General features: G+C 38.7%; 1 protein-coding gene across 1 annotated transcript in view; it reads right to left on the reverse strand.

Annotated features, from left to right (window-relative positions):
* The window catches only part of SLC17A6 (solute carrier family 17 member 6), a 50,596-nt gene that overhangs the window by 12,795 nt on the left and 9,941 nt on the right, over positions 1-27,860 (reverse strand). The window contains exons 4-7 of the mRNA XM_084630252.1: positions 7,617-7,731; positions 5,670-5,757; positions 5,474-5,560; positions 3,956-4,098 (exon numbers count right to left, since the gene is read on the reverse strand). Of these exons, the coding sequence (XP_084486378.1) occupies positions 3,956-4,098; positions 5,474-5,560; positions 5,670-5,757; positions 7,617-7,731 (433 nt within the window). The remainder of the gene's footprint in view (positions 1-3,955; positions 4,099-5,473; positions 5,561-5,669; positions 5,758-7,616; positions 7,732-27,860) is intronic.

Consider the following 27,860-nt stretch of genomic DNA (forward strand, 5'->3'; position numbering starts at 1 on the left):
ACACAAAGTAAAACTATTTCCCCATGTTTATTTCCCCCCCGCCCCACTGTTCCTCAGACATTCCTGTTAACTGCTGAAAATGGCCCACCTTGATTATCACTACAAAAGGTTTTCTTCCCCCCCTCCCCACTCTCTGTTGGTAATAGCTCATCTTAAGTGATCACTCTCCTTACGATGTGTATGATAACACCCATTTTTTCATGTTCTGTGTATATATAAATCTCCTCACTGTATTTTCCACTGAATGCATCCGATGAAGTGAGCTGTAGCTCACGAAAGCTTATGCTCAAATAAATTTGTTAGTCTCTAAGGTGCCACAAGTACTCCTTTTCTTTTTACTCAATACTGTCATTCATATTAGGCAATGCTGTGATGCACCAAACTCCTGCTTGACTGCTGCCAAACTCTGTAGGTACCTAAACTCACTCAGCATCTAAGTTTTCAGGGTAAAAATTCCCGCAGCACCTAAGTTTCTGCCTCTGGGCATGTGCACTGCAACCTCACTCCAGGCTTTCAGCCACCTATGTCCTACCTACCTAAGTCCCAAAAGGATCCAGGGGAAGATAGGCAGAGGAGCACCTGTCTCACTCTTGGGACCCAATCTGGTAGGCATGCTCAGTGACTACCTACCAGATTGGGTCCCATTTTGAAATCTGTCAGGTGGTCCCCACCTTATGACATTTAGCTCAGTGGTTAGAGTGCTCAGCTAGGATGCTGGAGACTGAGGTTCTATTCTGCCTCCACCACCATCTGAGGAACAGGAAAGGATTTAAATAGGGAGCTCCACGCCTCTCTCAGGAGAGTGCTCTAAAGAGCAGGTTAAGGGGGTATTCTCATAGGGAGTTCCTTCAATTCATGCAGAGATTACTACCTAGGTGATACCCTAGCAAGATTTGAACCTTCCACCCTGCCTGCCAAGGCCACAATACTACCCCCCTAAACTACAGAGCCAGGCCTTGCCTGTTAAAGCAATTCTACTTTGGATAAAGACTTAAATAGTCATATTTAAGTCATATTCAATGGCTCTTTAATTAGTTAAACACAGTGGAGCACCTTCAACGGGAGAGGTTGAGGGTCCCCCATTAGACTATCTCATAGCTCTGTGATTAACGGGTGCCTCTGAGTGGTGTGTGAGCTCCTTGTTCAAATCCTGGTCCCCCCTCAGGCAGAGAGGGAAATTGAACCTTGGTTTCCTGTGTCCCAGGGGAGTGCTCCAATCACTGGATTAAAAGTTATAAGGTAGGTGGCACCAAAACAACCTCCTCCTCCTGCTGTTGTATGTGGAATGGGTAGGCACCTAACTCATTCTTACAAGAAACAACTTAGGCACCTAAGTCACCTGACTCCAGGAGAGGGTCTCCTCATTGTGTATCACATGCAGAGATAGGCATCTAATTCTTCGCAGGGTTTAGGACACAGCCCTCCCCTCAGCATCTCCCATTGATTAATCTAGGGGACTCCCCACCTAGCATGTTGGCTTTTGTGTATCATATGCTTAGGTGCCTGTCTCTCGGCATGATTGTATAAGGAGTCTAGGCACACAGCTTAGGCTTTGTGGATCACACAGTTGTTCCTGTGATTTTTCTAGGCATTGTGTTGCTCTCTATCACAACGTTTAAGTTGATGATCCAGGTCCCAGTGACTTGACTGGAGCGCCACATTGGGCCAGGTTTCTTCCATATAGGAGTATATGGAAATTACTTCAAAGAGGTTTCCTGGGTGCAGCTGAGGGTAGGATTAGGTCCATTATGTCTTGAAAACTGGCATGGTTCCAAAGGGAAGTGGTGAAACTCTCTCTAATACAGTATGTGCAATGCCCTGTGCACCTATTAAGTTCTACTTAAGATCCTTAGACAGGGTTAAGTGAGTCTTAATTGGTGAGGAGGGCATGGTGAATGCCCTGGGAAGAATGTCATACTGCACATATCAAAAGCAATTAAGCCATTAATACAGACTAATCACTTCCAAATATAATTTTGAATCCAGTTTTAAATAATGAAAGTACAAATAAATGAAACAGGAAATCTCCAACCCAAACCTGAGCAGAATATATTGATTTCTCTTTAAATAATATTTGCACAAGCCTTAGACATTGTGTTTAAAATTTCAATCTGAAGCATATTTCTTTCATCAAGTGTGGGATTTTCAAAAGCACCTATGCCATTGAGGAGCACAAGTATCATTGAATTTCAAACTGGATACTGCAGCTGTCAACAGTGGCTCAAAGCTCTTGATCATGGGAAAAGAGCCTAAGCCTGTGCTCAATCAAGAGCAAATGGTCTGACCCAATTAGAAAATACTATAAAGAGAGATCTCTGGGAATCAGTGATAAAGGAAGGTAGGACTAGGAAGGTTGACAGGGTAAGAGAAGAGGCTAGAAAGCTAAGAAACAAACAGCAATGGCTGATTTTCCTTAGTTAGCATTTGTAAAGCTATTTCTTTAAACCCTTTTAGAAATTAAAGGAATAGGAAAGTGCTCATTTTGCATGGTAGGTTTACTTAATGGCTGTTAGGAATGTCTCCATTTCATACCAGACTTCATAGCATTCTCTGAGATGTAAATTTGTATAGGATAATCTCAAACTACACAGGGCCCAAAGGTCTGTTTATTGAAAGGGTGTTCATTATAACTGGAAAGAGACTCCAGTAGAATCATGAGGACTTCTTCCTGAAGTCAGCCTTAAATAATGAAGTTACAATTGTTTCTCAAAGGTGAGGTGAGAACTATTATCCCCCTACATCTCTGCAATTAAGCTATATAGTATGATTTAAAAACAATAGTCAGAGGCACAGAATTGTGAGAGCTTCTCTTGCTTCAGTTCATAAGCTTTCAGACAAATTGAACTTAGACTAGATGGTGATGCAGCCCTATCTGATTCTACTTCTCAGCATCTCACTGTGTATTGCAATTTCGCCTCTACATTATCTGTTCCTCATTTTAACAGTAAAATGGTTGGGAAGGGATCGAATGGAAAGGAAATGGAAACACTGTCATCTGTCCTAGACCTAGAAACCTCATTTAGAGCCTAACAACCCCCAGGGTTTCCACATGTGGTGAGGCATTAGATCTGGCGTGGAGTGTGAGGGAGAAACACCCACTCCACAGCATGCTCCTCCTTTCCCTGCAATATCAGGAAAGCTCCACAGAGACAATGTCTGATTAGGAGTTAATGCTGCTCCAAGGAGGATTAGCACCTTCAAGTTCCCCTCTATGGCAGCTACTCTGCACCTGTGAGGGAGACAGCATGGCTCCTAAAGGAATATCCTCAGAATCACTCATCGCATAGGCTACTTTTAAATACTGATTTTTTTTTTTTAAAAAAAAAGCTAACCGAAAAATGCAACTGGTGTAGATTAACTGAACATCAGTGGTTCAATAGCACAGTATTTCTGTTGTATTGTGCAAAAACAAACTCACTGGACAAAGCCTAATTTATGTACTTGATATCTGTACATAGTAAGGATTGTGTTGAGATGGGGGGGGGGTGATACAAAGGGAGCAGAAAACTTTGGGAAGCTAACAAAGAAGTGAAGGAAGCTGCAAAGGGGAATAATTGGGGAATGGTAACTAAAGGAATGGAAGCTTCATGAGATTTGCCAACTATGTGAAAAGGTTATCTCAAACCCTTTTCATTTGGTGTAGGCCACTTTTCCCATAATCAAGAGCTTTGATCCACTGTCACCCTTATATAGAGCAGTCCTTTACTCCATGTGTAGTCCCATTAAAAGGAGGGAAGAGTTAAGCCTTGTATGCTTTATGTAATAGCACGAGCCATACAGACATGTCTGATGGAATTTGTTTTCTGGAGAGTTGAATTGTCTTGAATAACTACATCCTAACTTGAGTGGTGTTAACTCTCTTAAGTTTATTTTACCCCTTTCCTTTCCACCCAAAAACCATGCTATAATCTGATACCACTGTATGGATTGATGTAAATATATATAAAGTTCTTACTTCCATTGCACCTAAGAGGTTGGCACTCTCTCCAATGCTCTCCTCTATGTATCTGCGCTCTTCATCTGTGATCGTTGGGTGCTTTGCAGGACTCTCATATGACACCAAAAGCCAAAACATATACCAGACCAACCCAAAGCTCCCTGTTGAAAATGTAAAAGGAAGAAGGACCTTGAAAGGAAATACAAATGCACTAAAGCAACAAACCAGGAAAAATACCAGCACATCTCATTTCAATGGCATTTGGAGTTGCCTTCTTTACGGAGTTGTTCTCACAAAGACCAGATCCCACAAACACTTACTATCGGTGAGAAGTGTTTACCAGGTTGGGCCCATAATGAGGCTGTCATTTCATTTACAGAATGACTTTGCTATAAATGAAGAATCACTGAGTCCTGAATAGCCACTGGTATATTTCAGTGCATGGAAACAGCTTCAGAGTTTCATTCTACCTAGAGTGAAATTTCATTTCTACTTATCCTATGTCACTGTTAGTAATTCACTACACTAACATTTTTACCTGAAAAATATAAGATTGTGGCACTGTTTCCACTTCATTTCTGTGCCATTTTGAGTGAACTTATTCCCTGTTCATTCCAACACTGAAATGGGTTTTAAAAATGTCTAGTCTATGTAACAGTCCTTAAGTGAAATTTTCTAGATTCTGTTGGTGTGATATACTAGGAGGCATGTGAAATGAACAGTGTTAATTATAGCTGTGTGGTATTCTGTATTTTTTCCTGTGATTTAGTTTGGTTAATTATATTATACCATAAAGAGGTATTCATTCTGGCTAAAAGTCATTTTAGATTAGAGAAATAAACCCTTAGGACTAAATTCAACCCATGTCTTACACCCCATATTTTCAGTGGGATTACGCAGAGTGTGTGTTTATGCATATAATATAAAATTTTACCATTATGCTTTGGTCTTTCTTCTGACTTATACATTTCTAATACAGCCCTAAAAATTGTGGCCACTTTGAGGCATCTAATCCAGTTCTCTGCATTACTGCAGGGCAGTTTTCAAACTTCCTCAAAATCTTTCCCAGTAGTTCAGATCAATTCTCATTCTTTATGGGATCTTTCTCTACTTCATACAAGTTTTACACTGAATAATTAATTCCATTGGCCATGTACTCTACTGCTGTAAATCAGTGTAGCTTAGTTAACTTACACCATCTGAGGATCTGCCAATCAATCTCAGTTCAGCTACTCTTGATTTCCACTGATGTAAATGGGAGGAGAATGAGACATCATGAATTGGTGATTGTACAACATAAAAGTAATTCTCTCTTTCATTCAGCTGAAATTTCTCCTCTTTAAGACCATTGTTTCTTCTTCTAATTTTACAATTCCTTCACATTTTCCCTTCCTCCAACACCTATTTCTCTAGGTTGCATGTTTAGACTCAAACTTTAGTCTTCCTTTATTTTCATCCTATGTTAACAATGCAGCTGTTAACAGCACAGATTAGATTCCTGTATTAATGGTGGGAGGTAAACAAAAACTATCATACCATACACATAAAACACAGAAGACCATCCAGTATATTGCACTAGAATCCCAGCTAAAGGCATTGCAATAACAGCTCCTGCATAGGAACCTATAAAACAAGAGAGACATGATTGAAACTGGAAATACATTCTCTACTGGACTATTTAATTTTGTTGGGGGAGGAGGGGAGAAGAGGACAATATTAAAGGGTGGCTTACCACAAAAGGACGTGGTTGCTAGCCTACTTCTTTCTAAAGGAGGGGCCCACTTGCTCCATATCCCATGGCAGGCAGGATAAGTGACACCCTGTGGAGTCGGCATTCCACAAGTTAGCATGTGCTGATCAATTAGTCGATGTATTGTTTGTGCATTTATTTCTGTTTAAAACTAATATAAAGAAAATAATGGTCTAATAATTATACTAGAATTTCTATAGCACTGCATGGACACAATCCAACTCCTGTTTTACAGTGGAAAAACTCCCAGTGATTTGAATGGAAATTGGATCAAGCCCTATGTGTTTACTACACCATACGTACTTTAATAACTAGCTAATATTCACAGTGCCCCTGTGAAATAGGTGGTTACAATAATTATAGGTGGGGAAAGTGAGGCACAGAGGTGAAGTACATGCCCAAGGCCACCCATCACATCCATGGCAGAGCCAGTATTAGAACTCTGGGCCTCCTGATGTCTCCTAAACCCAGGTTTTTTCCCTTAGACCATACCTGAGCTATCCTAAGTTCTAGCCACCAGTAATGTAATTGGAAAGTACAATGACATAGAAGCTAAAAATCAGCCGTTTTCCCTTCACCCTGACCCTAGAAAACAAGAGCAGTGTGATTCTGGGAGACTAGAAAATATTGCAAGTGAAGTCTTTCTCACTGTCTTTGTTGTAATAAATTTTTTAAGCACATATGAAAAAGGAAATCTGAAATCTTTAGTTGATTTCATTTTCAAATATGACTGTTCTCTCTGCAACACAGGTTTAGCCTTAACTGTATAAAAATAATGGAATTTCACTCAGAATTATTAATATTTTTATGGACCATCTTGCAACCTTGCTATATACAGTAAGTTCTTACAAAAATTTCACTTAATAGCTAATTACACATTAAAATTTGGATTTTCGCATATTTTTAGAACAGTAGTATCTTTCCTTCTTTTAATGTAATATTTGATCTTCAACTGAACATAATTTTAAAATTCAAAACTTTTCTTGTTTTACAACTTGGACATTTTTTTGTGAATTTTCAACAAGTTACGCAAAACTCCAATTAGGATGTTTCCAGAATCCATGCAAATGTTCTTCACAATCCTATTCAGAAGCTAGTTTTGCATGCAGAAGTCCATCAAAGAGGGAAAGAGAATAGTTTAATGTGACAAGTCTAAAAATATCTTGTTTTACTTTTTAATCTCCTAGTCTTCTTTCTCTCTTTCCCTCTTCCTCAGGAGGTGTAAAGTTCTGCCTACATAAATTAATTTGCAAGACTGGGCCTACATTTGTGCATGCAAATATATATAGTTGGATACCTCACTACCTAACTTGCACATGGAAATATGGCTAGTACACTAACTATCCACCTTGCACATAGCTTGTTCACCCAAATCTAAGGTTTTTATATAATAAGATGCGTTCAAAAATTGGTTCATTGGTGATCTGGAGAGCATGTATTCAAATCTGGTCTAAAAATGTTCATGAGACAATCAAATTTACAATACAGGCTTGACCTTGCTCCCATTGAACTCAGTTGCAAAACTCCTACTGATGTCAGTGGGTGCATGCTCAATGCCTATTATAGAAATACAAACTTGATTTTAAAGAGAGTGCTCATTCTCAGGTGCTGGTCCACAAACTACCCTGAGTGGGAGACCACGCCCCAGATCAAGGTCTATGCAGTACTGGCTTAAGTGGGAATTAAATGGTGGTGTATGCCCTGTGCTGGCCCTCTGAACAGGGGTGGATTTTTACCATGTAATTTTATAGGCAAAAGAAAGATACATTGAAAACGTGACCTAACCATTCAAATAGCTGCATTTCATTGCACTAGGATTCAACTCTTAACTGGAATCCTATTTTTTTCACTTATAACAAAGACTGCTGGTTAGCAACTAAAGAACATCCACAATCACATTTTCTTGTAACTCCAACTTCTTTTCCATACCTCTACAAGGCCCTGCAAGATCCGGACAAAGATGACACACCCATAATGCACCTTAGCAGCAGATGGTATTAGCATATTAAGAGTGGCAGTCAGCAATATAGCAGCCCCAAACACCCTGTAAAAGAAAACCGAGGAAATGATTGCAGTAGTGGTCAAAACAACAGAAAATTTCACACCCACACACATGTGGACACATATATGTACAGTATGTGTTAAATGAACATTCTTTACAGAGGAACATTGAAATTACCAGACTGGAGCAGACTCAGTATCTAGTCCAGTATTCCCTGATAAGTGGCCAGCACTGTATACTTCAGCGTAATCAGTCCCCTTCCACACATAGGGCTCATCTTGATATGTAATAGTTTGTGATTGGTTTAAGCCCTAAAGCATGAGGTTTAATATCCCTTCCAAAATGTGTATCAGTAATTATGAAGACTCTGAACCTTCTTGATATCCGTATAGCTGTCCAATCACCTTTTTTGTCTTCCGAAGTTCTTGGCTTCAGTGACTTTGACTTCAGCATCTTCCTGTGGCATTGAGTTCCACAGTCTAAGTAAACATTGTGTGAAAAATTTCTCCTATCAATTTTGAATTTCTTATCTTTTAATTTCATTGAATGTCTGTCCCTTTGTTCTTGCATTATGAGATACAGAAATTCCTGTTCTACCTTCTCTGCCATTACATATTTTTATCATGCCCCTCTTATTTAAACAATCCCTGTCTTTACAATCTCTCTACACATGAAAGATTTTTTCCGGGTCCGCAATAACTTTCATCACTTTTCTCTGAACTTCCTGTAATTCAGCAATACCTTTTTTGAGATGGATGACCAGTAGTGCACACGCTATTCCAGAAGAGGTCACGCCATTTATTTATATAGAGGCATTATAATGTTCTCTTATTTTTATCATCCCATTTCTTTATGCATTCTAACATCTTCTTTCCTTTTTTGATCACAGCTGCACATTGAGTTGTTTACAGTTGAGTTGTCTACACTCAGGTCCTGAGCTGATACCATTAATTTAGAACTCTGTAATGTATACAATTGGTTTAATTGTTTCCCTCCAGTGTGCATTACTTTGCATTTATCAACAGTGAATTTCATTTGCCATCATGTTGTCCATTATCCTAGTTTGATTAAGTCCCTCTGAAATTCCTCAGTCTTCTTGGACTTGATTAACATAAATAACCTTGTATCATCAAAAAATGTTGTTACCTCATTTCTCATTCCCCTCTCTTTTCTGTTAATAAATATATTAAACAACATGGATACCTAGTATGGAACCTTGAGGCAGCCCATGGTTAACCTTTGGCCACAATGAAAATTGACCTTTCAGTCCTACTTTTTGCTTCCAGTCTCCTCACCCATTTTTATCCAACACAATACCTCTCACCCTGTGTCCACTCAATTTCTTTAGTAGCATCTAGCACTGGACCTTATCAAAGGCCTTTTGGAAGTCTAATTAATGATATCAACAGGTTCTCTTTTACCCACTACTTTACTGACACCTTTAAAGAATTCTAAGGCAATGTCTATACTAGAGACCTTACACAGACATAGCTCTCCTGTTGACATAATTAAAGCACCCCCAACAAGCTGTGGTAGCTACATTAGTGGCAGAAGCTCTCCCACTGACATTGCGCTGTGCACATTACCACTTACACCAGCAAAACGTATGTCACTCTGGGGGAGGGGTGTTTTTTCACACCCCTGAGCGCATACATTTTGCTGACATAAGTGGTAGTGTAGATATGGCCTAAGAGAATTGTGACACACTATATTTCTTTCTGGAAATGTTGCTGGTTAGACCATATCATACCATGATTTTTCAGGTGTTTTGTTATTCTCTTAATTATGTTATATCTATTTAAATATAATAAAACATCCAAATTAGGGTAAATGTCATTTTTTAAATGTAGTGTAACATAGTTAATGTAGTGTAATGTAATCTCTTCCTTAGGTACACTCTTTAACCTCAGTGTCTACCTGGAAACTAGTGGCCTCATTTTGAAATTACCTAGCACCCATAACTCCTTTCGACTTTCATATATGCTTAACACACCTGAAAATCAGGCCCCAAGGGCTTGACTCTTGTCTCATGCTGATATAAATCAGAAGTAACTATTGGAGTTAACAGACTTCCACCTGTGTAATTGACTGTGGATAGCTAACAATTTAGCTTGTTAATATTTAAAACAAACAGATGTGAAATATAACAATAATATTCAAACTCTTCTTCACTTTAAGAAAATGACCCACTGTAACATTCATTAAAATATCTGTTTGCCTCAAAGCCTTGATCCTGCAGTCAAACAATATACAATACATCTGCTAATTTAGAGCCAAATTTTATCAGCCTTATGATGAGCAGCATTTTACTCCTCAAATAGTTTTATTGGTGCCACTGCATATTTCAAAGTCTATCAGAATCTGGTCTTTAATAATAGTGCTTAAAGTAAACAATATAGATCTTCTCATCTTTAAAGTGGTTTGCAGATATCATGTAATTAATGAGTTCTACAGCATAGATGATTTTGTGGGTATTCCATGACAATTTTGTGAAATTTATATATTCTTCCTAAAATATCATTTGTTTCCATAGTCTGCTCATTATAAAAGCTCAGAATGGCTTATATGACAGTATAACAGTTCTACAGCAGTGCTCAAAAAGCACTCAAATTTTCACTAACTAAATGTCTGAAGTAAACCACACTTATCCAAAAAATGTCAACTTTTGTACATACCATGTGAAACCTACAGCAATCATTTTGGTTAAACTAGATCATTTATAATCTTAATTCCTGTGGGGTATGTCTGTTAATACAAAATCTACATGATGCTCATAAGAGTGAAAACAATCTGAATGTTTTAAAGAATTACTTACATAACAAGATCTCAGTCTAGTCACTATCGTCTATGATTATATTGTCTTTTAGGACAAGATCCAACAAAGAGGAAGCAATTCAGCTTCCCTACTACAGAAGTGTCTGCAGGACTGTGCATAGCTCAGCTGTCTATTTCAGTTTCCATTTCTCCTACTTCTTGACATTTATGATGGGTCTGATCCAAAATTCAATGGAAAGATTCCTCAGTGGGCTTTGTCTTGGGCCTTATATGATTGTCCCTTTTGTCTCTTGATATGCATTATGTTTCTTTCTGTCACCTTGTAATTGCAAGTGGATTTGTATTGAAAAACTGATTCCTTTAAAAATGCCCATTGTTAAAATCAAATGATTTTTTTTTCCATCCTCTGCTTCCAGCCCAGAAAGTGTCACAGAGTTAGTGCTTTCCACAGAGTTGTGGCACAGAATATTGAGAAGCGCATCCCCAGCTTCCCCAAGGAGGACAGCATACACCATGATGAGGCAGGGGACTTATCTATGAGAGACGAAGAAGGTGCCCCACTCCACTGGATAGTTATTGCTGGAGCACAGTAATCCTCTGGCTCTGCATTCTGTCCCCTTCCTTTCCTGGTCCACGCTACTTGTCCACCCAAGAATGTTCCGTATGCTAGGTGGATGGTGGGATGGGAGCAGGTAGTATCCAACTGGCCATGCTATCGTTACACCATCCCAGGGTCCCCTTTGTGCCACTGGAGCTATACAAAGAGGATGCAGCCAGTGGCCAAGGCTTGGCCATTTATTTTTGAAAAGATGTACTGCTAAAATAAATCCTAGGGACCCCAATTACATAACATTTTGCTATCACATCTAGAGCTGATTGACAGGAAAGAGGTCACCAAGGCATTTGTCAACATTATCTTTGGCTAATGACCAAAACTTAGTAAGAACCAGGCCTTAGTCTGAACAAGCAGGAAGGAATGATTAGTTACAAGGAAGAATACTTCCAAAGATATGTTTGTTTCATATATATCAGTTCCAGGCTACAGATTGATACAAATCCCTGAATAGGAAATTAAATATACTGTACTTTTAATTTCGACAACTGGTAAAGAGCAGCTGTACAGGAAGAGGTCTCTGTTTATATACCTTTCAACAACCCTTTTTTTCTTCTTTGTTGCTGTCTACTATCAACACTTTAAACAATGTCTAGGTCCCGACAGGATATATTTATGGCATGGCTTGGCAACATTTTCTGTATTTTTTTTCTAGATGTCTGAATTCTGTGTTAACTCTTCATTTTTTAATGTGTAGGTTTTGTTTCCTGGTTGATGAATCCCGTCAAAAGCATGTGCAGTTCATTTCCTTTCATTTTAATCAGATCCCTCCCAGATATTCAAGCATACTACAGTGATGTCATATTAAAATATTTTTTTCTTTTTACAAATGAGAATAAATTCAACTTCTTAGGAACTTCGTTTTAAAAATGCATTTTTATTATTGCTCTAGAGTGTTTTTTTCATCCTCTCTAGAGCAATAGACTGTAACTGTCCTATGCAAGTGTGGCAAAAACAGAATGCAAGGTGAGTTTTTTATTTTATTCATAGGTAGGGATGAAGGGCTCTTTGGTTTGGTTTGGTTTTTTCCTTTTATTTTTTGAATAGATCATCTAGCTAAGTGTCTTGTGCAATAATAACGCACATCTTTTAAGTCTGTTCTTTCACTGATGCCTCCTTGGGCAAGACTCTCAGCTGGTGTGAATCAATGCAACCTAGTTGCAATCAGTGGAAATCACCATTCCCTTCAGCAGTCAGGCCAGGAAGGATAGTATGTTAGAAATGACCACCTCCTTATAAGGACGTAATTCCCCAAATTTTCTCTGACCGGAGATTCAGAAATCAGCGTAAATTTTTGCTTTTGTGAACTGACTCCAAATCTACACTGCTGTAACTGAGTTCAGACTCCAGCCCCTAGAGCCTGTTTTCCACGGTTTAGTTTTCAGTTTAAGGCTATATTTCTCAGAATGACCTTTGTTTCAGTCTCCACCAAACAGATATAAGTTGGTTCCTTAAACCTGTCCTCTTCTAGAAGAGGAAGGAAGATGAAGAATGATCACAAACATATATCTCCCAGATGGGACCGATTTAGAACTACAAATAACAGTAAACATTCAGTAGCATTTATAAGCAGATGACACAATAAACAGAGAACCCACAATGCTATTAATAACAAGTTATTTTAAATCCTAGTACCATGCTTTAACACAGCCTCTTAAAAACCTGTTCCCCTGCTATTTTTATTCTAAATGGATATCAACTCAAATCTAGGATAAAACAGCACCAAAAATTTTTATTCTGGATTTAGGCAGCTCTTTATCCTCATTCTCTGTTGCAAAATTAAAAATAGCACCATTTTAATGCCTTACTGTTTTTGGGGAGCCAGTTTTCTATTTTACCTTAAGTCTTGAGTAAATATATCCTTCTATATCTGCCTATGCCTTTTTATGCACACCCACATATATAAACAGCTTATTATTTCCTGCAGTTGAACATAGTGTTTCCTTTTGTTCATCTGTCTTTTGACCTTGTTTTGCTTATTTGTTCTCCATAGATCTCATATTCTTCCTCATTAGCAGAGTGTTTATATTTTTATAAGCCTTCTGTTTATTACTTTATATAACCCTAGTTCACCACATAGTCCACAGCTGACATTTATTCTGGTTTGAACTAAACCGGGATAGTTTTCATTTATAACATTGCTATGTATATATTTTATGTTCCCATTTTAATAGATGTCCCCCACAGATAGGAAATGAAGTTGCAATTTTCTCAGAATATGTTATAGTCCCACAAAATCAGTTTGCTTAACATCAAAATTGGTTGATTGCTTCCTTCTAGTTATCACTCTTGCTAGTATTTTAAATTCTAATAATATTCTGATCAATATACATTAAATGCTCCTTAGCTTCAGTCCTCTTTCTCATACCTGGCTCATCTGATAAAATTAGGTTCAGAATTGTCTCTAATCCTGTACTCTGCTCAGCAAAGCAGATAAGAAAGTAAACATGCACTATTTCCAGAAATATTTTCCCATTGTTTTTACTGAAATCCTATCCAGATCAATATCTGAATAATGAAAGTCCTTTGTGATCAAAGTTCTGGTCTTTTACATTTCACTCATTTGCACACTATATTCTGATCTTACTCTAAAACACATATATGTCTAAAGCAATGTCCGGATTATATTTAAAACACTTAGCTCCTATCCAAATTATCTTAGCGACATTATTATTATTTATTATTTGCCTTATGGTATCACCTCTGAGTCCCCATTGTGGATCAAGATCCCATTGTGCTAGGAGCTATACAAATGCAGAACAAGAAGATGGTCCCTGCACCACAGAGTACCATTTTTCAAAACATCTGCTACTGCTGCATTATTCTATTTAAGCCACCCTCCCAATCCTTCCTTAACTGCCACCATCTTTTCTTGTCTATCTTTTCCTAACTGCTCCCCATCCTACTTGGCTTTTTCAGTTCACCCATATATCACCTCACCATTTCAGAGAAAGTCAGTGGCACTTGGGCTTCTAGGTCACTAGACACTTTCACTTTTTTTTACCCAGAATCTAGAATCTTTTGCAGTCTCTCTTTTGGGGCTTGATCCAATGGGAGTCTATGGAAGCCATCACAAACTCTGCTGAAACACATCTGGGAACTGAAGGGACTGCGAATAGCACCTACCAAAATCTGGACCCTATCCTGGGGGGATCTGCGGTGTACTGGACATAGTACATTGGAGCGGAATCTGTTTACCTGTTCTGTTGCTGCACCAGCAAGTCAAGCAGCATTCAGAGAGAGATACCTCTCCTCCAAATATCCGATAGCCTAGGGGAATATAACATTTGGGGGGAGGGATAGCTCAGTGGTTTGAGCTTTGGCCTGCTAAACCCAGGGTTGTGAGTTCAATCCTTGAGGGGGCCATTTACAGGTATGGGGCAAAAATTGGGGATTGGTCCTGCTTTGAGCAGGGGGGTGGACTAGATGACCTCCTGAGGTCCCTTCCAACCCTGATATTCTATGATTCTATGAATATGCACTAAGCTGGGTGACAGGAAATCACGCGTTTATGGTCTCATCTCTGCTAGTTATAATTCTGGACACTTCATAACCTTTGTTACCAAACAAGGCCTCATACCTCAAGTGTAGACATCAGCCAAGTATTAACTCCACTTTTTAGAAATAAATTTCACAGGGTCACTTCAGGAAAAGTTGGGACTATAATTCAGGTCACTTATCAGGTAGGCCCAAGTCTTATCCAAGCAGTCATACTCCCTTTCAGAGTGAGCGTGCCAAACCTATGGGCTTAGATTATCCTATATCCAATCACTGTTACAATCACTAGATGCAATCCTCTCCCAAAGCCAGGGGTAGTACCCAGGATTACTGAGCTTCAATGTTCCACTGATGCTAACACACATTGGCAGGTTTGAATGCCAAGAGGTATGCCTATTTGTGCTTCTGTAATAGAAGGAGTAATAACAGCAAAAGCAATTTTAAGGAGGAACTGGAATAGTTGAGATGGGAATGGGGGAAAGAAAAGATAATGATGACTCAGTAAGAAAGTGATTAAAATGGAAAGAAGCTGCAGAGGGAACTTGGTTTTTTTGTTCATTTTGCCTTTAAACTGATTGGCTCATAGCCCTCCTTTGAGGGAAATGAAAGAGAATAAATGTTTTTCATCTCTGGGTTTCTCATCCCCACAACTCTGCAGCTCTGCTGTTGTCAGCTGCCTTTGGCGTGCAGCTAGCACTGTATGACTACACAGTATTGTGGAGCGTTGTAGACACTGTTTGCTGCTGCCTGGGAAGAAACACCAGATCCCAAAGTGAACTGAAAATAATGGTAATACAGATGCATGCCAAAAGAGTTTCAAATTCCTTAAAGGCAGATGGGTGGCTGATTGGGTTAGAGATATGACACGGAGCAGGGGTGCAGGTTTGGAGGTGTTCTTTGTGGTGTTGATAGTGTGGACATGTGTTTAACTCCAAAGACTGTGAATGAAAGCTATTAGGATGATACTCAAAAGCTAAGAGTCACTTCTATATGCTTTCAGATTAGGGGTCAGATTCTCAGCTGGTATAAACTGGCATAGTTCTGCTGATACCATTCACTGATAGCATTGACAAATTGCTAGATAAACCATAGCTGTTATGCTCAGTATGTAAAAAGGTTGTGTAAAAGTCCTATGAAAATCAAAATGTAGAATCCTTTTAAATATAAATTATTTTCACTAAATATTGTACTACTATTAGAGAAAATCCTTAATTTTGAAAATCAAATTTTTTGGTTATTTGAGAGAGACTGTTTTAGATTAAAAGACGCTAAACGGTTTAAGGAGTTCAAACCTAAACCACGCCATTTAATGCAAAACAATAATTAAAAAGATATTTCCAGGTGACAAATGACGGAACAAAATTATGAAGATTTTTTTCATGAAATTTCATGAAAAATGTAATTATTTATACACACAAGGCTCCCATTGAAGCTATTGGAAAGACTCCCATTGACTTCAGTGGAAATTGGTTCAGATCCATAACTATTTCTAAACTACAAAAGGAACAAAGAGTATTTCGCCCCCCAAAGCTGCCAAGCTCCATTTTATTTAAAAGGAACTACATACTGAAGATGAAGCTTTTTGTTTCCAAGGTTGTTCTCAGAAATAGAGAGACAACGATTCATGTCTATATTGTTACAGTAAATTACATCAAAACAATACATGGCATTTTATTCTGATCATGAAGCAGAAGCCTGAGAAGAAACAGCCCTGTTATTATATGCCAAGAAGTGAACCTGGATTTGTTTAAGAATCATAAAATAACAATTAGTATATTACTGAAGCCTATAACTGTGTTTAATTGTAAATGATTATGCAAATAAAGCAGTGATTTATTCTTAATTGGCCAAATCTTTAAGTCCTAAATCTTAAACAATTTATTTAACACATTTATTTTCTTATTCTCTTAGTGAATTATCCACAGCCTATTTGTTACTTACAAGCTGCTAATCATCACCATTTCTTGGAGTATTCACTATTCATAATTTTGTCATTCTTACTCTTGTTTCTGCTCCTGGATCGGTCAACTCCCATACTTTTCCAGACGATTGTGTGAATACTTCCAGTGTGCACATTTGTGTGAATGCCTTTGTACAAGTATTCACAGTATGTTGCCTTTCCACATTCATTCTTGAAAACAAAAATGGAATGTTTGGGGGAAGCCAAAGTGAATTAATAGTTTGTTATTGAAATGAAGGTTTGCAAATGTGACTCAATGAGGTTTTTGCCTGTTTGAGGCTCTGAATAGAAACTGTAAAAGGACTTCATGATTTAGTACTACACAACTATATAACAACTTTTTCCTCAGTGCTTTGATGTCTTAGATCCAGGTCTCTGTTGCCACAGAAAACCCTTTGGGAGCGGATTAAGGAAAAGGGAAAATCCATGAGTTTCCCTTTGCAAAGTTTCTCCAAACTCTTCCATCAAAGTGAGGTGGGAGTGTTGCTCCCTGTGGAAGAAGCAAGGTATTTTCCATCCAGAAATGTGGATAGGCTGGTGGATTGGGAAGATGCCTATTATTGCACCTGCCACTACCCCTTCCTCCCAGATGATGCATCCACCTTTGTGAAAAGTACAAATATTGCTAGAAATGAAAGCAGTTTATTTTTTAAAAATGCAAAAACTCCCAGGACCAGATCCTTAGATGTGTTCGAAGTCTGATTGCTGAGCACCTGAGGAACGAATATAGGTTGCTTTCTGCTATCTTTCCACCATGCTGATTTGGGGGAAAGCCGGGGATAGTTCATCTCCCAGTGCAAGTTAGAGCAAGGCAGCTTTAACTTGCCCAGTTGATAATGCTCAGTGGGACTATTCTGCCAGCCCACAATTACTGGAGTGTAACATCCTGTGCCCACAACCTATCCTACTCTTTCCTATCCCTGGCACATCTACAGCAGAATACCAGCAGCAGGTAGTATGACTAGCTACACTGTCTTTACATAACCTAGGAAATCCCTTGTGTAATTCCCATACAGCAAATTTAAGACAGCCCTTCATTTCTTTTTCAGTGCAAGAACAATTCCAGGGGTCATAGCAGAGGCCAGGATCTGGCCCAGAATGTGCAGACACATTGATGGCCAAATCCTGAGATGTGCTGAGCACTGGCTGAACACTTACACCTCCCACAATTTTAGTTGTCAGTTGCACATATCTTTTCCCCAGCTGCTTCACTAAGAACCCCCACTCCAAGAAGGCTCTGGGGACAGCAGGCTGTATGGGGAGTTCTTAATAGCCTGGATAGTGACTATAGGAATTGTACTTTCAAGGAGAGGTAGTGGGCCAGGGGGCTGTGTAGAGGTAACAAGCCTCTGTGTGGAAGACCATTCCTTCTGGTAGATTCTGTAGGATCCGCAAATGATCTGCTCATTCCACCCTTGATGGATTTAAGGCAGGTATTTAAGCGTCCTCTTTTCTCCAGACTAATTTATTTTTGTCAAGACTAAATCCATCTGAGTTTGCATCAAGGTACAAGTGCATACAAATCTGGTTTAGAGCATTAGTACTTCAGTGATCTGCACTTGTTTTGCAACATGAATCAGGTCATATGTGGAAGAAAGAACAAAACACCCAAAAGCTAACTGATTCACCACAAGGAGTCCAGACATTATCTAGAAGGGCTAGACTGAGTGGCATAGTGAAACTCCAGGGGTGAGTTTAACAATCCAGTGCATCACTAATGCATAATAACTTCTGCCTTTATTTTGCTATGAGCCACTTAGAAGACAATGGCAAAATTTCCACTGACTCTAATGACCCAGATGTGGCCCTATGTGACTATCAAGCTGCCCTCTCCATTGTTTGCTCACAGGCTGGTTTTGAAATGTGAATGTATATTTTGGCATTGCTGGAAGACATTTATTGATCTATGGGAGGGTAACACTCAACCCAGGGGTTTCACTTTACAGCTCAATATAATCTTCTAGGTCTAGCTAATGTCTTGACTCATTCTTTCTAATACATTAACTTTGGGATGCCTTAGTCCTTACATATATAATCTGGTAGATCATGTTGCAATACAAGAGAAGCTCATTCGAAGTACCTTACTAAAGCACTTGGTCTCATTTTGTTATTCCCACTTTTCTCTCTTGATTTAGATGCACTTGCTGTTTTTAGAATTAATCCAGTGTGTTTTAATCTAAAATACTTTGTGGAATTGTTTTGTGATATATTTACCATGTGGAGGTCCCAGAGGCATCTCATCTAGCTAAATTGTATGTTTATTTATGCTGCTTTATCCCAAAGTGTCATTCTGTACAGATTATGGCCATGTTTTCTGCTGACGTACACCAGCAAAGTATTTGGTCCAATGTTCAGTTCTAATTTACAGCCTACTTTTGCTCTCATTTTTGATTGTCATAACTGCACATGCAGGGCCAAATGATGAATTCAATTACACTGATATAAATCTCTGAAATTAACTCCATTGGAGTGAATGTTGGTACTCTGAATTTGGTAATGTAAGTGTTATTGCCATTCTGGTTCAGATCAATGGTGTGGCTAGTCCAGTTTCATGTCTCCAACTCTGACAGGTACCAGATGTTTCTCAGTAATGGAGAAAGTTCTGTCCTAAACCCTGGTGGTTAGTGTTTGATGCCCTGAAGAATGCGGATAGATGTTCCTTATCCCTTTTTATTCCAGCTAATGCATTTGCAGATTATATTCTTTTCATTTTAATCCTTTTCTGACTCCTACTACATTGTTTGCCTCAATAATATTTTGTTACAATGAGTTCTACATGATGATAATGTAGTGTGTTTTTTTTTTAAATGTATTTCCTTCTACCAGAGTTAAAGGGTTGCCTCTTGGTTTCACTGGGTATCTCCTTGATCACATATTATGAGAGAGGCTAATTAGGAGCACCTGACTGACCTTTTCTGCACACTTCATTATTTAATATGCGACTATCGTGTCACTTCTTATTCATCTCCTCTCTAAACTAAATAGTCCTAATAATCTCTTTAATCTTCCTTTATATGGATGCCTTCTCTTGCTTCTAATCACAGTGATTGCCCTTCTCTGGACCTTTTCTATTTCTGTTCACTCCCTTTTTAGAGATGGGCTGACCAGAACTGAACCCAGTATTCAATGTGAGAGCATACCACTGAGTGATTTTAGTGGCATTCTGATATCTTCATTATTATTCTCTGTCCCTTTTTTAATATGGCCTAGTATCTTGCTTGCTCTATTAACTATTGCTCTGCAGTGAGCCTGAGCACATGTTTCTACCGTGCTGCCCACAATGGCAATTTATACCAATATAACTGATGACAGAATTTGGCTTGCAATGGCTGCCGCTATATGTACAACCCAGGCATGCAATTGGGTGTGCATTTCTGCATGATCACCAGGATCTCTCACCACTGCACACTTGTATCTTTAAGCCTTAGGAGAGAGGAAATCCCCTACCTTTTTATACTCTTCCTATATTTACTGAAGTATTTTCACCAAGAAGAACAGCATTTCCCACAACCATTCCCAAACAATCTCAGACCAAACTAATACACTGTGTTTACTTTTGTTCACCATCCCCTTCCTATCCTTTTGTGATCTTCACATCATTTCAAGCAAAGACTGGAGCTGTCTGTCATCACTGATAATGTGCAATATGGTGGATACCTTTTTGGTGTATTTCAGCATTCTTAGTTCCTTCTGGGTGAAATACAACAACACTCATGTAAAACCTAATGAAACAAGCTTTATGTGTGAGAACCATTGGGTTTGCTGGGACAACCCACAGGCAGGGTACAGCCACCACTCTACACCAGCCCTTGTTTGGAAGCAGGATTTGTGATCCATATGAATTATGCGTAGGAATACTGTGTCCGTGTATTCATGGACCCAACTGACCAGCCACTTCTCCTCACTCAGCCCACATTCTCCCTTAACACTAGTCCATCCAGAACTCACACAGCCAAACTAGTGGGTGAATTTCACCCTAGGTAGAGATTTATAAGGGCTTAATCCTCCATAGAGAAGGTGTAGAGTATGTTTTCACTGCAGAGTAACATAACAGCCATACTAGGTGAGACCAATGATCCATCTACCCCAGAATCCGGTCTTCCGACAGTGGCCAGTGCCAGACACTTTAGAGGGTATGAACAGAACAAGGCAATTTATCGACTGATCCATCTCCTGTCATCCAGTCCCAGCTTCTGGCAGTTAGAGGCTTAGGGACACCCAGAGCATGGGATTGTATCCCTGACCATCTTGGCTAATAGCGACTTATTCTCCGTGAACGTATCTAATTCTTTTTTGAGTGCAGTTATACTTCTGGTCTTCACAACATTCCCAGACAAGTCATGTTCTCAACTCTCAAGTTAGTCCTTTCAAGTTACCCTCACACAAGCAAGAGCAGCCAGACTGCAAACAACACTCAAGTTGCTGTGTCCGCACAGGCACTGTACTCTCTCATGTGCGACACTAAGAATACTGGATGCACATCCCATGCTTCTTAGCACCACAGTAAGATGAGCTACTCTATTAATTCTTTCCTAGTGAATTGTGGGATCTGTCTTTTCCGGGCACACAGGGAGAATTGTGGGAAGGCATTGGAGGACTAGTGGTACTCATGTGGAATTAGCCTGTGTGCACTATACACAGTAATTGTGTTAGCAGCTGAGGAATCATGCTAATTCAGGCCTTAGTCTATACCCCCTCTTGGGCCAGCCAACTTGAGTTAAAAGAACCACCACATATGATTTAAAAGGTTTTGTGTGCGTACAGGACTTAAACTAGGAAGAAACCCCAAGTTATAAAATGAGATAACTGCAGTGAAGACAAGTGATTTGATATCTACACTGCTCATTTGGTGTGAGGACTAAATAGAACACTAATTGTGCTGACATGAAGTCTTTGCTCACACTGGCACTGGGGTGCAGCCACCTTGTTTTCTCTACTGCATGCTCTGTGAAGGCTTGCAGGCTCAAGGCCTGAGAATTTGCAAAGACCCTGAATATCACATATTCTACAACAGTCTAGCAAAGCATTTAAGCACATGCTTAACTGGAAGTCAATGGGAATACTCACATGCTTAAAGTTAAGCTCACACTTGTTTGCTTGGGGCCAAGGGGAGACACAGTAACAATGTCTACTGGGGAGCACTGTGTCCCATGGAAGTCCAACTTGGGTGTTATATCTTCGCAGCAACATGGGTACACAATCCAGCCTTAATTAGAACTAGATATGGTTCTCAGATTTAATCATAACTTCTATATTTAGTAGGGCTGTCGATTAATCGCAGTTAACTCATGTGATTAAGTCAAAAAAAAAGTAATCACACTGTCAAACAAGTGAAAACCATTTGAAATTTATTAAATATTTTTGGATGTTTTTCTTCATTTTCAAATATATCAATTTAAATTACAACACAGAATATAAAGTGTACAGTGGTCACTTTATATTATTTTTATTACAAATATTTGCGCTGTAAAAATGATAAAAGAAATCGTATTTTTCAATTCACCTCATAGCGTAGTGCAATTCAACTGTAGCTCAATCTCTTTATCATGAAAGTGCAACTTAAAAATGTAGGGTTTTTTTGTTACATATCTACACTCAAACAAAACAATGTAAAACTTCAGAGCCTACAAGTCCACTCAGTCCTACTTCTTATTCAGCCAATCGCTAAGAGAAACAAGTTTTTTTTAATTTGCGGGAGATAATGCTGCCCACGTCTTAATTACAGTGTCACCTGAAAGTGAGAACAGGCATTTGCATGGCACTGTTGTAGCTGGCGTCGCAAGATATTTACGTGCCAGATGCACTAAAGATTCATATACTTCTTCATACTTTGGCCATCATTCCAGAGAACATGCTTCCATGCTGATGACGCTTATTAAAAAATAATGTGTTAATTAAATTAGTGACTGAACTCCTTGGGGGAGAATTTTATGTCTCCTGTTCTGTTGTACCCACATTCTGTCATATATTTCATGTTATAGCAGTCTCAAATGATGACCCATCACATGTTGTTCGCTTTAAGAACACTTTCACTGCAAATTTGACAAAATGCAAAGAATCTGAAATGTCTTCCAAAACCTAAGAAGGATGAGGCATGGAGCATGCTTTCAGAAGGCTTAAAAGAGCAACACTCTGATGCAGAAACTACAGAACCCAAACCACCAAGAGAGAAAATCAACCTTCTGCGGAGGCATTTGACTCAAGATGAGGAAAATGAACATGCGTCGGCCCGCACTGCTTTGGATCGCTATCAAGCAGAACCCGTCATCAGCATGGACGCATGTCCTGTGGAATAGGGGTTGAAGCATCAAGGAACATAAGAATCTTTAGTGCATCTGGCATGTAAATATCTTGCGACGCTGACTACAACAGTGCCATGCAAACGCCTGTTCTCACTTTCAAGTGACATTGTAAACAAGAAGCAGGCAGCATCTTCTGCAAATGAAAACAAACTTGTTTGTCTGAACAATTGGCTGAACAAGGACTTGTAGGCTCTAAAGTTTTACATAGTTTTATTTTTGAATGCAGGTTTTTCTTGTACATAATTCTACATTCGTAAGTTAAACTTTCATGATAAAGAGGTTGCACTCATAGTACTTGTAGTAGTGAATGGAAAAATACTATTTCTTTTGTTTTTACAGTGCAAATATTTATAATAAAAATAAATATAAAGTGAACACTGTACACTTTGTATTCTGTGCTGTAATTGAAATCAATATATTTGACAATGTAGAAAACATCCAAAAATATTTAAATAAATGGTATTCTATTATTGTTTAACATTGCGATTAATCGCGCGATTTATTTGTTCATCACACGATTAATCGTGCAATTAATTTTTTTAATTGCTTGACAGCCCTAATATTTAGACAAACTACCATCCATCATTGTACATTGCCCACCATATGCAAACATTTTCATGGGTTAGATGGCACTACAGGAGAGTGACATTCAGCATTGTCACTGATGTGTGTGATCTTGAGAATTCGGTCAATTAACTTGGTCGAAGAATTCTGAGACACCTATTTGGAGATACTGTTTTAAATGCTTATCTTCATTGCATTAAGAGCACAACTCTTTTCAAGGTGAGGAGCAGGTATGTCACCGAGCTGACATAGTCCTGACCATGAAGAAAAACAGAACTTCTCAATAAGTTTAAGATTTATATCATTTAGTGGTTCTCTTCCAATCCCATTTTATTTACCCTTCACTAGAAGTATTGAGAGAGACTTCACATTTCCAGAGACTCTTCAAGATTGATCCCTAAGGTATAGTCTCCAAATTGTCTTTAATGTGTCTCAACATTTTCAGAACATGATGATGGCGTTGCATTAGTCTGAAGGTATTTCAGGAAACATTTGATGCAAAGTTAAACACATGTTTAATTACTTAAACAGGAATAGGATGGCTCATGTTCAAAGTTGAGCACATGCCTAATTACTTTGCTGAAATGGCCTCCGAGTACAAATGATACAGAATAAGCCCAACAAAACTGGGATTGTTCCGTGAATATCAGAAAGGCTTACCAACCTAGCTGCTAAGCAAGACAAATACAAGAAGCTACCACCAAAATTAGAAGTGAACTCTTATCCTTAAAGCTTTTGTTTTGTCCGTGCTTATCCATGGTGCTGTTAGCCTTCAGGCTGGTCCTGTTAATAATGCGGTGTATCTCAACGAGCTGTGCCAGAACAACAATTTTGCGCATCATCTAAAAAATGTGATGAAACCGGCTATTTCCATTCATGCAGCTACATGGGATGGGGGAGGTGTCTGTGTGCTACTCATACTAAATCCTATTTTAAGCCTTTTGTGAAACATTAATATGTAAAAGCTGATCCCTCAACATCTAATCCAATCTAATAAAGGATTGGCTGCAGTATTAATTTTGCCACACATCTGAGGCCTGCTTTTATCAAACAAAAAACCCCACCCAAATCCCTTGGTGAATCGTTAAATTGTGAAAATGGCTTCATCATTCATGACAGAAAAATGGAAGGATCCAGAGCCATATGGCACAGGGAGCAACACCACCAGCCACCCTCATGAGTGGTACTTAAAAGGCTCTGCAACACAGTGGGGTGACAGAGACTTCTTAGTGCTTTGTGCTGTGTTGGCTGCTCTGACTGGAAACAGAAGCGGCATGCACCTGTGCCTGGCAGCATAGCCCAGTTCAAGCTGCATGGTTGTGAAGTGAACATGAAAGGAAGGGTTGGCAGGAATAGCCTCAGGGGTTATTTTATAATGCAGTTACATTAGAAGGGAAGAAATTAGAACTTGCAGAACCAAACCGGAAATCAAACATTCCTACATATCCCAGGTACAGTATGACTCATGTATTGTTTGTTAAATATAACAATACTCTATGTTAAATATAAGAATACTTTGTTACTTCTGTATACAAAATGAGTGTGGAATAATTTATCCTGCAAAAAAGTGAATATAAAGATATTAAGCTGCAGTCACACTTTGAATTCAGAATACCTTAGTTTAGAAAGATTTGGCTTTACATTATTATTTATTATTTTATTACTATTATTTTACTAATTAGGGATCAGTGACAATAATAACAATTTCACTCTCACTCTAATGCCACAGTTCAGATTAAAATATTTCTGACCTTTTGGGAAGAAATGCATTAATATATCTGTATGGAATATAGCTCAATTTGTTCATGCAAGTAATCTCAGTGGAATCAAAAGGATTACTTGCTGTGAGAAAGGGTGATCAGAATTCAGTCCTTACTGCTTGCGTGAATTGGATTTTAAAAACTGAAATAAAAGGAAGAGCTTGAAGTCACAGGTTGCTTTATATATTTCTATTTAAGCTATCATGAGAAAATGCTATAGAACTTAATAGAAATTAAATTAGAAAGGTTCTACAGAAATTCAGCAGCATTCTGTGAAATGAACTAAAAACATATTAGGCCAGCTGCTTTAATGGAACTATACCCATTTACACCATCTAAGAATCTGACCCATGGGATTTAACAGAGAAAGAAAATCTTATGTCATTGCCATAGAATTTCATAGGTTGTTTCTTTCCTTTTTTAAAATCATTATCTTCTGTTATATTTTACATGATTTTTCATAAGGGAAAGTTCTAGCATCTGAACACTCACTATTTAAAATGTTCATGACCCTTTGTTTTACTCAACAGAAGCATGCAACTCTTTTATAGTTTGATTTTCAAAAAACAAATTTTCACAAGCAATGACTGATAATTACTCCTGCTGAATGGATCTATTTATTTATTTATTTATTGTGCTCATGACCAGTTGTGAATCTGATTGGCCATTTGGATGCTCAACTCTGTATTTTCATGTACAAACACAAGTATTGCTTTCCTACATTAAGCATGAAATTGCACACATGGGACCAGCTCCTCAGCTAGTGTAAATTGGCATAGCTCCATTGACTTCAATGGGTCTACCCTATCTAGCTGTCTATCAGTGGTGAAATCAATCAGTGGTGAAGTCAAAGGGAATTTTGGTATTAGCTTCGATGGAGCCAGGATTTCACCCTGGATTTTTAGCCTAACTTTATAAGAATGTGGTCCCATTGTTTTCAATTAAAAATCCTATTTTAACTATCGTAGATTATTAGAATTCTGAAATAATATGAAAGTGATATTACAGTTCCACACGTTTTCACTTAGGTGTTATATAGCACAACAGGTACATAAAATCACACGTTATTCTCAGACCTCTGTAGCATTCACAGAGGTGTGAGTGTAGAAGAAGGCTAAATTCAGAATTTCATTACTTTTCTAGTTTAAAGGTAAACTCCAGTTAACCCTCAGCATTTAGAGATAGAGATTTACATCTCTGAAGGATGCACAAGTACCTAATCCTCACAGCACCCCCAATGAGTTCATCAGCATTGGTTCATTTACAAGCACTGGCTTGGAAATGGAAGGCACAAGGATTCTCTCCTCTATTTGAATGATCCTGTCACAATTATAGGAGTATCCCTTCCATTCACCTCCAGGGCTGCACAGTGCCCAAAAGGGGAGTGAGAGTGGCAAGAAGGAGTGCGCTATCTCCTGGAGTGTGACCAGCACAACAGGGGAAATAGTTAACATTGGTTCACTCCTCTTGTGTGCCACTGAGCTCTGGGAGGACATCAGTCTCCCTGCATCAGAATTCCTCCTGCAGCTTCCCATTAGGGCATTAGGCAGTAGATTCCTACAATGCATGGCCTGCCTAAATGGCACCATTGAACTGTCCTAAGTGAGTTGTTTCACACCATCAGTCAGTGTTAGCACAGGATAAGAACTAAAGAGTTCTTTTTGTCCAGTCCTGTTCTCACCCTGTTAGACAATGTTGCCTCTACAAGGTAAGAGGTTGGTTGTGTAAAACCTTTTGTCATGAGATTTATCACTTTGGACCCGATTCTGCGTTACACTCCAGCCACTTTCTACCACTTAGGTGATGCAAAGGGTCCAGATCCTTGCTGCAACCCATCAGTGGAAAATCCCATGATGGGAGTGGGAACTCCCAGTAGAGTTGACTCATGTGCTAACTATTCCCCTAGTATAGGGAAGAGGATACATGGGAAAGGAATTGATAGAGCTCCACTATACTATTAGTCTTTCATTGATTTAAATTCTGATAGGGAAATCTGCACTTGTGCCATAAGGTAATGCAGTCCCTAGGCTGCTCTAACAAATGATGGGTCTGGACTGGCACAGAATAAGTGATTGTAACTGGTTCCCGAATACCCTTCTCCTGCATCAAGCAGAGGTTAAACTCAAGGAACAATTGAGCCCTCTGACTTAAGCACAACCATTCATGTGTTAAGATTTGCAGGACTGGGCCCTAATATCCTATGATGTATGTTTAATCAATTGATATACTAGTGAAACGAAACAAACTACATCAGCTTCTCTAGACTATGGTGTAAGGGTAATACTTAGAAAATATTCAGTATAATGTCATTGCTGTGCTACAAATGGACAGTGAAATTAATTATTGAAAAATAATTTCTGCATGTTTTTACCAAAATATCCCACCCCCCCGCATGGTTATAAAATACCTAACCATCTTGGTCATCAATTTTATATAAGACATTTTTAATTATAAGAGCTCAAGAACTCCAAAACCACAAATCATATTCATTTATTTATTATCTAACAAAGCTTCAATCAGTGTAAAGTGCATTTGCTTTAAAAATCTCTGTTGGTCTGAGATGAACCATGATTATTTTTATGGCCTAATTCTAAATTCTGAGGGTTAGGGTTAGAGAACAGTCAGCATTTCATGGAGTGCTATTCACTCAGACACTGTGAAATGCTGTCAGTCCCTAATGTTAGGCACTCTTGTGGGGA

The sequence above is a fragment of the Lepidochelys olivacea genome (assembly GCF_965140295.1).
Source record: "Lepidochelys olivacea isolate rLepOli2 genome assembly, chromosome: 6".
NCBI lineage: Eukaryota > Metazoa > Chordata > Testudines > Cheloniidae > Lepidochelys > Lepidochelys olivacea.